This window comes from Anopheles darlingi, chromosome 3, assembly GCF_943734745.1.
Source record: "Anopheles darlingi chromosome 3, idAnoDarlMG_H_01, whole genome shotgun sequence".
Lineage (NCBI taxonomy): Eukaryota > Metazoa > Arthropoda > Insecta > Diptera > Culicidae > Anopheles > Anopheles darlingi.
In genome coordinates, this window is record NC_064875.1 from 332,995 (window position 1) to 347,500 (window position 14,506).

General features: G+C 46.4%; 3 protein-coding genes across 3 annotated transcripts in view; 1 reads left to right on the top strand and 2 right to left on the bottom strand.

Moving 5' to 3' along the window:
• Window positions 1–4,102: 4,102 nt before the first annotated feature.
• On the bottom strand, window positions 4,103–11,694 carry LOC125958024 (uncharacterized). Its single transcript, XM_049691115.1, has 6 exons — window positions 11,536–11,694; window positions 7,804–8,009; window positions 7,074–7,670; window positions 6,254–6,523; window positions 5,150–5,329; window positions 4,103–5,062 (listed from the first exon to the last, which is right to left on the bottom strand). Exons 1-6 carry the CDS (start codon window positions 11,582–11,584, stop codon window positions 4,781–4,783), a joined length of 1,584 nt encoding a protein of 527 aa, XP_049547072.1. The 5' UTR covers window positions 11,585–11,694; the 3' UTR covers window positions 4,103–4,780.
• Window positions 11,695–11,983: 289 nt separating this feature from the next.
• Window positions 11,984–13,507, bottom strand: LOC125958026 (venom serine protease-like). Its single transcript, XM_049691117.1, has 3 exons — window positions 13,127–13,507; window positions 12,733–13,054; window positions 11,984–12,665 (listed from the first exon to the last, which is right to left on the bottom strand). Exons 1-3 carry the CDS (start codon window positions 13,358–13,360, stop codon window positions 12,043–12,045), a joined length of 1,179 nt encoding a protein of 392 aa, XP_049547074.1. The 5' UTR covers window positions 13,361–13,507; the 3' UTR covers window positions 11,984–12,042.
• Window positions 13,508–14,017: 510 nt separating this feature from the next.
• The window catches only part of LOC125958025 (venom serine protease-like), a 1,413-nt gene continuing 924 nt past the window's right edge, over window positions 14,018–14,506 (top strand). Inside the window, exon 1 of the mRNA XM_049691116.1 lies at window positions 14,018–14,506. This exon is cut by the window's right edge and continues 8 nt beyond it. Within this exon, the coding sequence (XP_049547073.1) occupies window positions 14,062–14,506 (445 nt within the window). The 5' untranslated portion in view covers window positions 14,018–14,061.

Below are 14,506 nucleotides of genomic sequence, written 5' to 3' on the forward strand. Positions count from 1 at the left end.
AACACGGGACGAATTCAAGCGTAAAAGGGTTTACTCTTGGGTAATGCTCTGCAGGCAGCGATTCAGCTTCTATGCGAAGGAAGCTTTCTCATCGAGGGCGATTGCGCTGTGGTTCCCACTTTCCCCGAACAGTGATGCAAGGATGATGAATATTTGGGACGAATTTGGAATGTGAAGAAATGAATTTTGATTTTGGATGCATGGATACCCCTTCTACCACCCAACTATCACTAGTTCCAAAAATATGTATTCTTAAAGGGATCGCTCTACGGAATAGAAATTCGGTAAAGTTAACTGAATACATTTAATAAGTTATTTTAACCAAATCAACTGCTAGTGACAGGCTGCACTGCCGATAGCCTCGTGTAAATGCGAACAACGCAATTATAATGAGCTTTTTGTATAGTTAGTTTTCACAAATCCGGCCCCTGATCGAGTTTAACAGTTGCGATAAAACATCAATGGCTGGATGCTGGGTGGGCCAAATTGCACAAAGAGAGTTAATTAATATTGCACAATCACCTTGCGAGAGACATTTCGAAAATCAATTACCCGAAATATAATGCTGCGACAAGTTGGGAACACTGAACAGTAGTAGGCCGGTGGTCTGTATGACCTCTCGTGGACCGTTCTGCGAAGGAAGAGCAACCCTTGGTAATACAACGCTTTGAAAACAATATTATCCTAATCGTCCAGTAGGCTAGGCGTTGAAATGGTGACGAGTGTCCTGAAATTGGTAGCCCAGGTGACAGTTCCGGGGGACCGTGTGTAGTAACGGAACCAACGCAACCCGGAATGGACGCAATTGAGCTCAAATTCACCTTCGCTACAAGAACGTCATCATTAAATTGTCGTTCCGATTTCATCTCGCTCCGCTGGTGGTGAAAGCCATCATTACTAAACCGGAAACCGGAAGAGCACAGGTGGATTGGTGAAGAGAAGGAAGCTCGCCACCGAGGCAAGCTTGTAGGCATTGCCATTGTACAGTTAGCAACCGGTGATTGCCCAGTGGATCCCCGGGGGCAATGTAATCGTTTCATTCTTCATGTGAGTGTGGCCAGCGTTCATTTGGTTTGATGATTTTCCGTGTGGCCTTTGGCTTTCTCGCTTCCGCTATTTCAACCGACGTTTTCTGTCAGTTCATCTTCCAGCCTCACGCGAAATCGCTGTAAAATTGGTTTGCCGTGCTTTTCATTACAATGATCGTGCGCTGCGCTTGCTACGTTAGCGCACCATACAAGGTCGCCGCGGACGGGGTGTTTGTACCGAATTCACTTAGGAGGTTGTGCTGTGAAATTTCATTATGTTTTCAGTTAAAATATCGTAATTACTGTGCGACATCGGAGCTAGTAGAATTGAGTGTTGGCAACGGTAGCGATGGCGCGCGCTATCAACGGCAATGACTGAACTTCAGCGAGCCACGCAAGCGGCACTCGTTATGGGGGTTGCAATTTTCATCAGGGCCGAACACCCGTAAATTTGGCGGTCTGCGGGTATTCCCCTTTCTTCATTACTTCATGGTATTTGGGTTTTTTCGCAGAAAAATCCGTTTTTAAATACCGACAGCCGCAGCTTGAATGTGACGCCCTCAGTGAGTTGTGGTGCCGCGATGTGGTTGCAGGTTGGTAGTATAGAATGGTGCCCTAGTAGCACCCTCTCTCTCAGGGACATCACATACACTCCCCGAGAGGAGGCCGGATGTTACGTTAATGGATTAAATTAAAATAAATAACGAACTGATGGTACACGCTTCACCGACTTTAGCAAGTGACAGACAGATCCACAAATATTGGGAAGCATGTGAACAATGAAAAGCCCAACATGGTAACGTGGCGCCCCGGATTTAGTTGTAGAAAGAGTTAGAGACTAGCAAAACGATTGAATAAGAGCCAACGGAAGTGATGCTATCAGGTGGTACTGTATATTAAGCAGGAGTCCTCTTGTCCCGCCCGGTGGTACGACAAAGGATTACCTCCGACGGGCCACATTCCAGGCGATGTCACGTGTTTTTTTGATTTATGGACAATAATTAAATTGAAATCCCAGAGCAAATTTAATTGCTTCCTCTCTCGCGTGCGATGAGAACATTCTTCATTATTTCGTTGCTACAGTTTTACGTGATTTTATCCGTCCTGAGTGTACAGTTCTCTGGTTTTCAGGAATGTACAATCGAATATCGAAGCCCTGCAGACCTCCCGGGACATGATAACTGAAAAGTATGTTTCAATCCTCCGTCCGTGTTCTTGGATGGAGGCGCCTGGTATGGAGACGCCTATGATGGAGGCGCTTGGTGTTTCGCGATTTTGAAAAATCAGGAAGTTGTTAAACAAAGTTCTCCAAATCTCGCACAGTATTGTTGATGGCTGCTTAAAATACCATGTGACAAAATTTGGTTCTGTTCGGACAAGTTGGTTTCGTTGCAGGAGAGATGTTTAAAGCTTTTTTTCAACCTCCACCACGCACTGCTTAACTCATTTTGAAGCAACTTGATGGTGATAAAGAGAGAGCGAGAGAGAGAGAGAGAGAGAGAGAGAGAGAGAGAGAGAGAGAGAGAGAGAGAGAGAGAGAGAGAGATAGAGAGAGAGAGAGAGAAAGAGAGAGAGAGAGAGAGAAAGAGAGAGGGAAAGAGAGAAAATAGAGAAAGCACGGACGAAGAATTGTAGTCTATGTAGTTGGTATTTCGCGATTTTTGTCAATTGAATTAATTGCAGCCACCCGCCGCCAGTTGGTGTCGAGCGGTCGGATAGCAAGATCACACACTGCGAGCAAACCACCCATCGGGTGTATGGTTTATTGATGAAGCCACCGTTTCTGGAAAAAAAACCAGACAGGACAGCGGTTGGGGGATGACAGTGCGAAATGATTTGTGGAATGTGTGGTAGAGAGAAGTAATCAATTAATTATCATTCGCTTCCACCGTACACGTTTCGAACAGTCTCGTGAACCATCGTGGTGATGGTGTTTGTATTCTTGGGTGCGCAGAACGCCGCTTGCAGGAAATTGTATAATATGATCGACCCGACGATGCGTAGTCCATGGTTCTGTAAGCCAGCAAATGGTACGCATTTCAATTCACTTGAGTGAGCCAGAAAAATGTGCGCCCAATAAATCATTCCTAGGAGGAATCAGTGATTTGGAACGCATGTTTACCTACCTGTCGTAGTGAGTGGTCGTGCAGTCGATTCGCTCTCGTTAACCTTGGCATTACTTGCAGTACTGGCACCGTTCGCAGGCAGTATTAATGGTATAGATTGAATTTGTCAAACAAGCCGAAGAGCGTGGAGCGGCAACGAGTCAACAAAATATGCAAAGTGCTACTTGTTATCATGCTCATACTCACTTAAGCAAGATATTTTCCACCCAATTCTCTAGCCATTGGAAGCAATTGCATGCTCAGCGAGTGTCTGCTATTATAGCTTTCTGTAGGTCGTAAACAGCTTTCTGGTTACTTCTCCATTCAACGTCCTTTCTTTGGATGAGGTGATCGAAAATGTTTTCAACCTGTAACCAGCTGGCGCTAGAGCCTTGCCCGGTCTTGAGGATGTCACGTGACGCTCTCCTGAAGTGTGCCGAATGCTGTACTCTATCACCAAGATAGGCAGCACCACAAAGAAAAACCATCCCCAAACGGAATGATGGCGAGAAATCGAAAAACTTTGCCTTTTGCTAAACGATCTCTGGAATGCTGTGGGAGCCCGTGGGTTGGAGTATGATTGGTTGGAAAGCAGATCTCGGGCGTTCTTTGGGATGTAAAGAAATGAAATTGAATGGGAGGTATTCGTGCGAAAAAATTTGATGAGTTCGTAATACTGATAAGCGACACGTCGGAGATTCTGTTTGTCGGGAGCTACGAATTGCTCCTGTTGACACCACGGGATGGCGGGAGTAGCGTGTGGGGGATGGGGATGAGTTGGGTGTGGGAGTGTTTTCGAAGAAGTTTTCCTGCAGCAAAGACAGTTACTTTGCATCATAACGATGTTATTTAGGAAATGTTAGGCATGACACAATGAATCTTATTGATGTATGATGATTGAATGGTATTTGTCAATTAAATTAGAAAGAACATTTAATGTTTTATTACTTATAAATTAATTAAGATATCTTTCCGCTCGTGAATGAATCTCGCATTCACTAATGTCACTAATTCTAATCTTTTACGGTAAATATACATGTTTCAGTAATACGATAAGAATGTAGATAATCTGTATATCAATAATAGCTCCGATTTTTTTTGCGACATGTGACAGTGAAATGATATTTAAATATGAATAATTTACTGATAAAGAATATGAAATTTCAATAACCATGCGGCCGCAAACAGAGCACGCAGTTTGAAAATTTGAAGCATTTTTAAGAATTGTTTTTGGTAATTATTGTATGTTGAGTGTCGAGTAGGATAGTGAAGTACTCCTCTGTACACTTTGAGCATGTCCATTCTTTTGTCCATCCTACGATGTAATACGATGCATGCCTTTGTGATTTGGTTTTTTGCATCCTTGCTACGCGGAGTTAGAGCTGCGTAGCACTATCCAATGAAGAACTAGGAGGAAAAGGTGCAAATGATTGTAGCTGAAAAGACGTAATTATGACAATCTGCTCCAACTTCTATATAAATGTGAGTAGTGATGGCCAATTAACTTCAACGTGATTAAAACTCTTCCGTACAGAGAAACCTAGCACTGCACTTCAATCAGTACGTTAAAAGACGGCTTTTGCTAAGATTTGGTAGGGATCTCGGAGAAACTTATTAACGATCCGTGGATCGCAGATTAAACACAACTTAAAAGGCTACATGTCGGGCAAGTGATGTGCTTTGAAAGTGTTCTTCCGACAGCAAGTGCCACGATGGATGATCTAGGATTCGGCCCACTTCTCGTTCGGTTGACTCGAGTGAGCTCGATGTAACCCTTAACCACTGGTAAAATTCCTCCGTCCACTCGGGATTGCGGGGCCAATCGCATTCCAGCATCACCTGTGCTCGGTTGACGTAGAGATGGCGCAAGTTGTGTGCTGTCCGGGCAATCAACAGAATGGTGGCGGTCGAGATGCATTCCCTTATCATCTGCAACGTTGAAAAGAGAGACAACGGTGGATGCTAGGAAGTGCAGTGTACTATGGTGATGAGACGTAGGTGCGGTAGGTAGCTCACCAGGGCGTTGAGGCCGGCACAGGAGCGTGCCAGCAAGACTAGCAAACTGTCAGGCCGTTCCTGGAACTCTCCGTCGTGCTTTCCGCAACTCTTGGTATCCGTTAGTAGTTGTTCATGCCCGTAAACGGTGAGCGTGTACTTGTAAGCGTCTACTGCACCAACCAGCTGGTCCGATGTAATCTGCCGAGAGAAGCGTAGCGTACGGAGAATCGCTTATGAGAGACATTTCCTCCATTCGCAGGTGGGAAGATGCATTTAACCGGACGCGTTGGGTGAGATTTCGGGAGATTCTGAATTCGCGCGCACAGATGGCGAGTGGTTGTTCGTGTGGGTAGCAGCTCAAGCAAGCCAATTCCATTATGCATATGAATAAGAATAATCAACAAACTATCATCAAACTTAATTAACACTCAGACGTTAGTCGCTTCCCCGGTACGGTTGTGAATTTGGCTTCAATTGAAGGTGCCGTAATCCTACCCATGGGCCATACCTGATTCCAGCAAGAGCTGTACACTGGAAGTATGCTTGGTTGGTGGTTTGTTGCTGTGTCTCTCTTGCAAGTGTGTAAAGCGGGTTGCGGTTGGAAAAGGGGAAACAATAATTTATTGCAATCTTTCTTGAGTCGCCCTGGTGTGCCTGTATGCTTATCATGATTGTTTGTATTCCCATTCCTAGCTGGGCCTACCAGCATGTTTGCCTGAAGCTTCTTTCGCAAAACTACTTGTTTGTTGTTTTGTTTACTGCACATGGTGTGTCGAGTGGATTGTTTGCGTGGCGGAAATATTATGAAAGTCTTTAGATAAAGGTTATGAAGAAAGAGAAGGGAACTATCATAATCAGCCTCTCGTTGTACAAGTACGCTTGTCAAGACAAGCGGTTTGATTGCAAGCTTTCGCTCCTTTCGCTTGCTTTGCTTGTCTGTTTATTGCTTGGTGGTAGTAAATATGCAAATAGCGCAATAACTCTGGTCTCTGGATAGCTACTACGTGGTAGTTTTAATTATGCTCGAATAATAAGCATTCTTGCTGATCCCCAGGAGAAAAGGTTGTTGTTTGTGAGGGTTGTATTAAGCATTGATTGTAGATTTTAATAGTTTGGTAATACCTTTGTTTTGGGGGTTTGATAGATCATGCTGGCGACTGGTGCTTCAGGTTGCAGCAATATCTGGGCATTGCTGGTAGATTCGACGCGTAAGTGAACTCGTAGCCTCGGGTTATCCCGACGAACCGTTAGCCATGCTTTCGCCGAGCAAGGACTGATGGCTAGGGCGGGTGGTGTGTAGCGATTCTGCAACAGCGTGAGATGTTTGACCTTCGAATCGGCCAACAGTATAAGCACATCATCGTCTACGTTTTGCGGTGACACTATCAGTACCTGGAAAGGATGGTGCGATGGTGAACGGAGAAGCAGTGATTAATCGCTTTCGGTTACTAAATACGCCTGTTGTCGTTCGCTGTCGCTCACACCTTAATCCACTAACTTTGCTGTCACATTTCACACAATCATCATTACCATGATCGTGGAGTGGGTTTACGGTGTTACCCGACGGACTCACAGTCCGTCTCACAGCGAATGCATGCAGCTGCAACTCGCCTAGTGAGAGCTGACGAGAGCTGCTAGACGCTCTCGTTTTACAAATTGAGCGATTATGCAAATTGCCGTCAACAAGCGACTAGCGTGAGTTGTGTGAAACATACTAGCAAACACCCAGAAACTCCTCTAGGGTTATCGATAAGAACCGACACCTTTTTGGGGGCTGGTGGATACGCTTCATCGCAGAGGACAGAAAACGGATGAAAAAGGTAACGGGGCATTAGCGCCTCGGGGTCGGTTAAGGCACAAACAACCCGAGAAGCGGTGGTTGAGATGCGAAAAACCGATTTGTTGAGTCCTTCCGGGTGTTACGACAAGCTAAGCGACTCACCTGTAGATTGAGAAATAGTCCAATGTGCATAATCGGACAGTGGACGCTAGTCACGTTAACGAGACAGAGGCGCCTTAGGACTAGACAACACGATTCGAGCACCTCGTCCAGTAAATGGTTCGCCTCGTACCGTTCTAGCATTAGATCGACTAGTGACAGCGAGTGCAGGTTCGTGAGGCAGAGCATGAGTCGTTTGAGGGCCGCCAGCAGCTGACCTCCGGTGCCGAAGAGCTTGATCGAGTCCGGATCCTCGCTGTAGGCCATGTTGCACGGGAACAGATAGTTGAGTGAACGGATGCGCGAACCACAACCGACCCATTCGCGTGGGCATCCTTTTGGGCTAGTGTTCTGCTCCATCGCCCACGAGATGAGCGACATGAACTGGAACATGTTATTGAAGCTAACCTGCGGTCGGAAGTCAAGACCACGGATGAGGTGACCCACGGACAGGAGGCAGCTCTGTAGTCGTGAATGATCGAGCACCGGTTGCCAGCCGGAGTAGTAGTTGTATTTCATGCGGCCGAGCGTCGCATCCTCAACCAGGAAGTTAGACCACACGTGTGGCAGATAGAACGCCCGGTACCATCCGTAGCAGGTCTGTGTGTGTTGAGGAAACGAGCAATTAATCAATCTCATAAAAGGGTTTTTTTTGTGGGGTCAATGCAAACAACGAGCCATCATCATCATCACTATCATCATCATGAGTATAATCATCTTGATAGGGACTTACCAGACTCGCGTAGTAGCGCTCCTTGACGGTTAGATGCGAAAAGATGCGCTCAAGGATGTGGTCAGGTAGGTTGCTCCATTGTGTCCAGCCCTGCTGCTCGGTGGGGTCATCAGTTTGGAAATCGTTCTCATTAGATAGGTCTGCAGTGCTCGACTCGAACGCTCCAGATGCGGCCTCGTCGTCTTCGTCGACCTCGATATAGCACGCTGTGTCGGTCGTATCGGGCGAGAGGCGTGAATAAAATATTTATAATTTCATTCCTCAACCAACCATACCTTGTGTGAAAGATCAAATTGTGCCGTGCCATTCGGTCGGAATGGTCAGATGGATTGAAAGGTTATTCGAATGGATGATTTGCTTTGTGAAAATGAATTTTTATTCGTGACTCTGTATGAAACTGTTTGTGTTGATAGTTTTGTTGCTTTCATGGGTTGCTCAAATTTCATTTCAATAGCAACGTGTACTGCCAGCGACAAGCACTTATCAGGCTGCCAACTGTGATTCGAACCGGCAAAGATGGTTTCGGTTCGCTTCATCGCATGAAAGGATCATACAACGGAAAGGACCGGAAGATAGACAAACGACCGGACAAAGGAACAAATCGCATTCTTGAGCAGGGGGCTTTGGGAAGAGATCTAGAGTTATGAGTGCTTCCCATGTGTCTCGTCCGACGCAAAGTAAATTACTACAAAATACTACCTCCACGCTACTGCCGTGGTGTGATGAATACGAGGCTAACCAGGTACCAATGGGGAGCCGTGAATATGGAATGCAAGCTCGGATGGAGATGGAGTTGGGTTGCGTTCAAATTGATCATAAATGGCACAATATGCGCTTCTCTGCTGGAGCAACCACGTGCCGAGTTTGTGTTGTTTCTTAAGCCTTTGTTTTTCTGAAAAAAGGAATCCATCAAACGAATTGCCTTGAAATATCCTCTTTGCTTGGCGTGGCTCAATGGATTGGAGACTTTAACCTCTTAAAGGTGTCTATAGAACCGTCTTTTGAATGAAGCTCATAAGGTACGCTTCAATACGAAAGTGCACGTATTCAGTGTTAAACCGAAATGGTTGTGGCACAAATATTAGTAGTGGGGGCGAGCTCGAGTGCGGGCAATGCGGCTAGTTAACGAAGAACGTGCTCGTTTAAGAAAGGATAATTTTTGGTGAAAACTTATAACGATTCGCGGGTTCTTTCGTCCCGGAGACAACCCGAAACCGAGAACCGAGCGGCGGGTACTACTAACACTTGCTTTTTGCGAGGAAGAGGAAAAGATGATTATGACAATCGCTGCATATAACTGGGGCGACATGGTGGGAAGTGATTACGTTCTGTAACGTTAACCTACTCGCTTGTGTGTTCGTTTCCGGGGCGGACGTAGGTCTCGTTAACATTTGGATTTATGGTCACGAAACTTATTAAATGAGCTTCTTATGACCCCTTTTTTCTCCGTCACGGTGCCCGGTAGCCACTTTCGAGCAGCTCAGTAGGGCGAAGAGTAGGGAAGGAGTGAGTGGACCCTCTCGGAGGTTCGGAAGCTTATTTCGGTCGTGTAATGTAGCGCGGTGCGATGCGGTGTCATGTATTAGCTCATTGTTTCCCTCTCTACTAGCACGGGGTTCCGAATTGCTTGACTAAATTATTTAAAATCTAGCTCTCATGCTCCGTGCTCGCTTCGTGAACCGAGCGACCGGTGTTATACAGAAGAAGCTGTGCATAATTTATCCGCTTCCACATCATCCGGCTTCCGAATCTTAACATGGGTTCTCATGGAGGTCGCGCCTGTAGGGACACCGTGGCATGTCGGGACCTTTATTTGGCTTTTTGCGCCATCACCCCTCGACCCGCAAGTGCGAAGATAGGACGTCGGTCGTTGGTGTTGTGTGAACTTGGTTGGTGAACTTTTTCGATGACTTTGATTAGAGGTGAAGAGGTCTCGTGACTGTGACTAGTATGTGAGTCGCTGCTACCATAATTCTCGAACGAAACCGAAACCATGCGTAGTGTTGGGGTAAGGTTTGCTCAACATCACGGATTAATTTACGGTTCGTCCAGGCGTGTTCACTCGCTGGTAGAAAGGCTGACTAATGAACCACTCTCACCTTCCGTGTGCGTTAGGTTCCAGTAAAGGCTTCCACCGCCCAACGAGAAGAAAGACGGCTTTTTTGGGACAGCAGAAAGGATCGCAAGCGTGAGCAAGCAATTATGCACAATTATTTGCTCATAATACACAAACCAACGGTTGCGGTGCTGGTTTCCGGACAAATTGAGACTGCCACCAGCACACGATGCTTGCTCTTTTCGCTCACTCCAACATTGCTTCACTATCAAGATTTATTCTCTGCCTGCCCTTCTGCTGCTGGCGTCACTGGCGCGAGTGCCGCTGTTGCTGCTGCAGCGAGGAGGCGCGGTTCGCTGAATAACGGGTGGAGTCGAAATGGAACATAATTTTCCACACGTTTCGTATTTATTGCACTCCTGGGAATATTTGTCGTGGCACGCGGCCTATGTTACCTCACTTTTCGGCTCGGGAACGCTTCAATGGTGGTTTTGCGCGTGGAGGGTGTTTTCTAATGACCGTAATTTCGGAAGGCTAGTGCGCCATTAGAAACACCATAGCACTTTCACTAGATAGACGACCGAACCCACCCAGGCATTTGGTTCCTGCGAGCCAAAGTAAGCGAATGAACGAGGGCGACGAAGACGGGTTGGCAAAGTGGAAAAGTTTTCCGTACCTTCAATTAGAGGAAAACGTGCGTCTCTCCCTTTCCCGGGCGTGGCCTGCTCATGGTTTTAACAGAAGCACGCGTACGTGAATCTGATTGTAAGCATGCAACAGCATCATCATCACATTCAGCCGCCGGTGAAGCTGTCGTAAACTAAAAGCCCTTCCGGGTGTAATGAAACTCCCGTGAGATCGTGAGCAGAAGCTAAATAGGGTTGGTTGGGGCTGGAGGAATGAAGACTGCTGCTAAATCTGAGTGACTGGGAATTTGATTGAATTTGAATCCCCCGTCGGAGGAATCGAATTTATCATTTGTGATAATTATTGAATTCATCGCGTTGTCAACGGGTTTGCGCTGGAAGCATAAAATCCTTCGTGGCCGTACTACGCCTAGCATGAGGAAGGGTGCGCTGATGAATCGATATTCATTTAAGGCACGTGCTCATAATGTTTGTTAATTAACACCGAACGGTTCCAATATCTTCGTTCAAACAACGGTTCCAATATTTTCGATCGTGATCGATCGTTCTCTCTCTGCATTACTTCCATTTTTGAAACCAAAGTTCCCTCCGGTTGCTTTGTTTTTCCCGATTTTTGTGTCTTCGATTTTCACGGCCACCTGCGCCAACAGCTGTTGGCGAGTTTGAGTTCTCACAAACACACGTGCATCGCAAAACAGCCGTGGCTACTAATCCAAACATACATCGCTTCGTGTAGGCTATGCTAGGGTGTTGCGCCGGTTTTTGACGATTTAAAAATACACCAAGCACGCAAACCCGCAAAATGAACTAACGAAAAATGGTGGAAATTGCGAAACCAAACTAGGCCTTGCGGCTATGACGATCGCGTCAATGCTGTATGATTGCAATTGTGTAATTCGACGAAATTGCGATTTACGATGCCGCACTGAATGGAAGGGATGTTCAGCATTGAAAAGCATTCCGCCAGATAATGATTTAACTCCTTACTGTGCCGTTACATTACATGGAATCAGCTGGTAGCATGCGTACCTTTCTCATCACCATCTAGCTTCCACCCAGCGTTCACTGCCTTTGTCATCTTTTGGTATGATCGTATTACGTGCTTGAATCACTCAGAAACACTATTTGGAAGGCCCTGATTCTGGGGTCACACAAGGCTATTCGCTTTCACTGTTGATCCGCGGTAGATGGACATCGACCGTCGACTGACCATTCAGTCGGGGCAATCGAAAAATCATCGGGAAATGATTTTCGCCGCTTCCTCTCGTGGTGGTTGTGCTGGTCAGTGAGTAGCTAAAGCAAGATCATTCATCTCTACTCTCCTACCAGTCAACCACCTTACGCTCATCGATGTCGTGTGCTGTCGAGTGAGCCGAAATGTGTGAGATTCGTGCGTATGTAAAGCGCGCCGGGCATGCGCCACGTGTTAGATGGTTTCGTATGTGATGTAGGTAGTCGACAAATACAAGCGGAATAGTATGCTAGCAAAGATAAATCGGCCAAGCGGTGAATATATATTTTCATAGATGTTTTCAGTTAAGGATTGCAGTAATTAACACCCGGTGTTGCACTCTGAATCCACGACAGATGGGAAGTAATGCGGCTACTAACGGATGGTTTGCTTGTCGCACAACCAGAACCATAATTAACAACGCCGACTAGGTAAAGGTAGCCGCTGGAGGTCAAGAACAAGGGGCCACCAGAATCGTACTGACAGGTATCGCGACCAGGTGTATAGGTGCAGATGTGCGACGCAACGATGTTTGGCATTTGAGAAGAGCACGACTGCTGCGAGATAACGTTGAGTGATACTTTCTGCAGTACCTTGGAAGCCGGTAGTCCGAAATCGAGTGTACCCCAACCGGTGGCTTCTACTACCGCACCTTCGAACGAAGATGTGGAGAATCGTAAAGGAAGGCAGGCCGGACCGACTGCTGCGTTGAAGACAATTCGATCAGCGGTGCGTGCAATGGCGATATCATTCGTGGATGGTGAGCTCCGATAGGATGGATGGTTGGTGATGGATGCAAGCCGCATCAACACTGAATAGCTAGTGTCCGTTCCTATCGAGAGATTATGATCTCCCACCAGCAGACCGACCGCCGAAATGCTTCGTCCAGTCATGCAATGAACCGCCGTAATAGCGTGATACTCCGAAACTGTAATGTTAGAAAAGCGGTGATGAACTGTGTTTCTAGAAGAGAAAAAAAAACCTCATGTCCTTACTGATTGTTGCACCACAGAAAACATTACGAGACGTTGAGTCTACCATGCCGGCCATCATTGGAAATTCGTTAACACGTGTTTCTACTCCACCGACGATCTTGGAAGTTCTTCGTAAACCACAGCTACATTTCGGAGGTTGCGCTACCACCTGACATCGGAATCGGCCTCCACTTGAGGTGCTGATAGTTCGAAGAGCGATTGTAGCTTGATTTCCCGTGGTCTGCAATACGAACGCCTTTTGGCCACAATATTTCGTCGCGGATGCTAGGGTTGGATCATTACGCAGTGAAATTTCCAATCTATCGGCAGCACACAAGTTCGACTGAGAAAAAAATAAAAAAAGGTTGCTAGTTAGTAAGGAGTGAAGTAGTTTCTGGTAGGTTCGAATGGTTACCGATGCTAGCACTACATCGTAGCAGTTGATGTACAGAGTGTTGCCAGTTGGTGCGGTTAGCTGCCAACGACAATTGGTTCCGCTGGGGAAGTAGTTGGAATAGTTGGGAGACTCCACGTAAAACACCTCACCGCTAGTGAAGGTCTTTTGCCTGTCACATCCGGCAAACTGAGCATTCACTCCGACCGCAATGGAAGCCACGAGAGCAGCGATAAGAAAGTTGCTACCAAGCATGATAAAATAACACCACCGACTGAGTTTTTCGGGTGTCCGAATGAACGCAACAAAGGAACGGAACCAATGGAATCCGTACGTACAGGAAGCGAGTACACACAAGATGGATTGTTATCTTTGGATTGTAAGTAACTCCTCTCCAGACCCCCTTCCGTATCTGTCTGTCTCCATCTGCGATCGAAGGTTGCTTGCTGCTGCCGGCTGATAAACAGTGAGTGTGTATGTTAGGTAATTTGAAAACAGATGTTTCAGTACACGACGTCCACAACAGCAATTTCTCTGAACAACAGACTTATTGGTTCGCTTTATCTGCTATCGGAACAGAGTCTTACTTTGGAGGTTATTGTAACGATGCTACGCTAAACCATTTTTGCAGAAAACGGTTGTTTTGATAGACATTTTGGCTAGTTTGGCTCGTCTTCAAGACGCCATAGTTGGGATACGTCAATGGCCTAATTTGTTGGAGTTCGACAACAGGCCGTATAGGATGAATAGATAATAGGAGCTGGATATCTTGTATCGTGGCGCATGCAGGTGGCGTTGCTAGTGTCTATTTGAGCAGCTGTTTGGCGGTGGGTGACTAGCACGTTTTCGGGATGATCCAATTCGATCGTAGTAAATAGGGGAGTTTAACACAGCAGCAATGCTGTAGTCGTTTCGAGATCGAACGTGATCGGTCATATAGATTGAAAAGCCTTAGCATGATTGGTTGCTTAGTGAGCTGTTGGGTGATCTTAGTGACGACGATCGTTTCTGTCACGGGTCAGTATGGAACCTGTGATTATACATATAGCTACTCTACCGGTCAGACAGGCTATATTGAGTCGCCCAATTTTTCCAACTATTACACTCCGGGTGCAAATTGCCGGTACACGATAAACGCACCCGTTGGTCATTATCTGTACGTGCAGTGTTATGATATGTATCTTCCTTCGAGTACTGGGTGTTACTACGACAAGCTGGCTATATCTCTTAGTGGCGACTCGAATCTAGCTGATGCACAGCTACGGTGTGGAACGAGTACGTTTAATGTGCAGACATCTTACAACAAACTAGTGGTGGCTTTACTGGGTAGCACAAGCACTATTGGCGGACGGTTCCGATGTCAGATAACAGCCGTCAAGATTCCATGCGACTGTGGACGAC

Bases quoted from the DNA above. Each gene is read 5' to 3' on its own strand.
- LOC125958024 (XM_049691115.1), bottom strand. From the start codon at position 11,584: ATGACAAAGGCAGTGAACGCTGGGTGGAAGCTAGATGGTGATGAGAAA. The intron at 8,010-11,535 runs GTACGCATGCTA...CGACCGACACAG, and splicing joins GCTAGATGGTGATGAGAAAG to CGTGCTATATCGAGGTCGAC. The intron at 7,671-7,803 runs GTAAGTCCCTAT...CAACACACACAG, and splicing joins AGCGCTACTACGCGAGTCTG to ACCTGCTACGGATGGTACCG.
- LOC125958026 (XM_049691117.1), bottom strand. From the start codon at position 13,360: ATGCTTGGTAGCAACTTTCTTATCGCTGCTCTCGTGGCTTCCATTGCG. The intron at 13,055-13,126 runs GTAACCATTCGA...TTTTTTTCTCAG, and splicing joins ACGATGTAGTGCTAGCATCG to TCGAACTTGTGTGCTGCCGA. The intron at 12,666-12,732 runs GTAAGGACATGA...CTAACATTACAG, and splicing joins TTTCTGTGGTGCAACAATCA to TTTCGGAGTATCACGCTATT.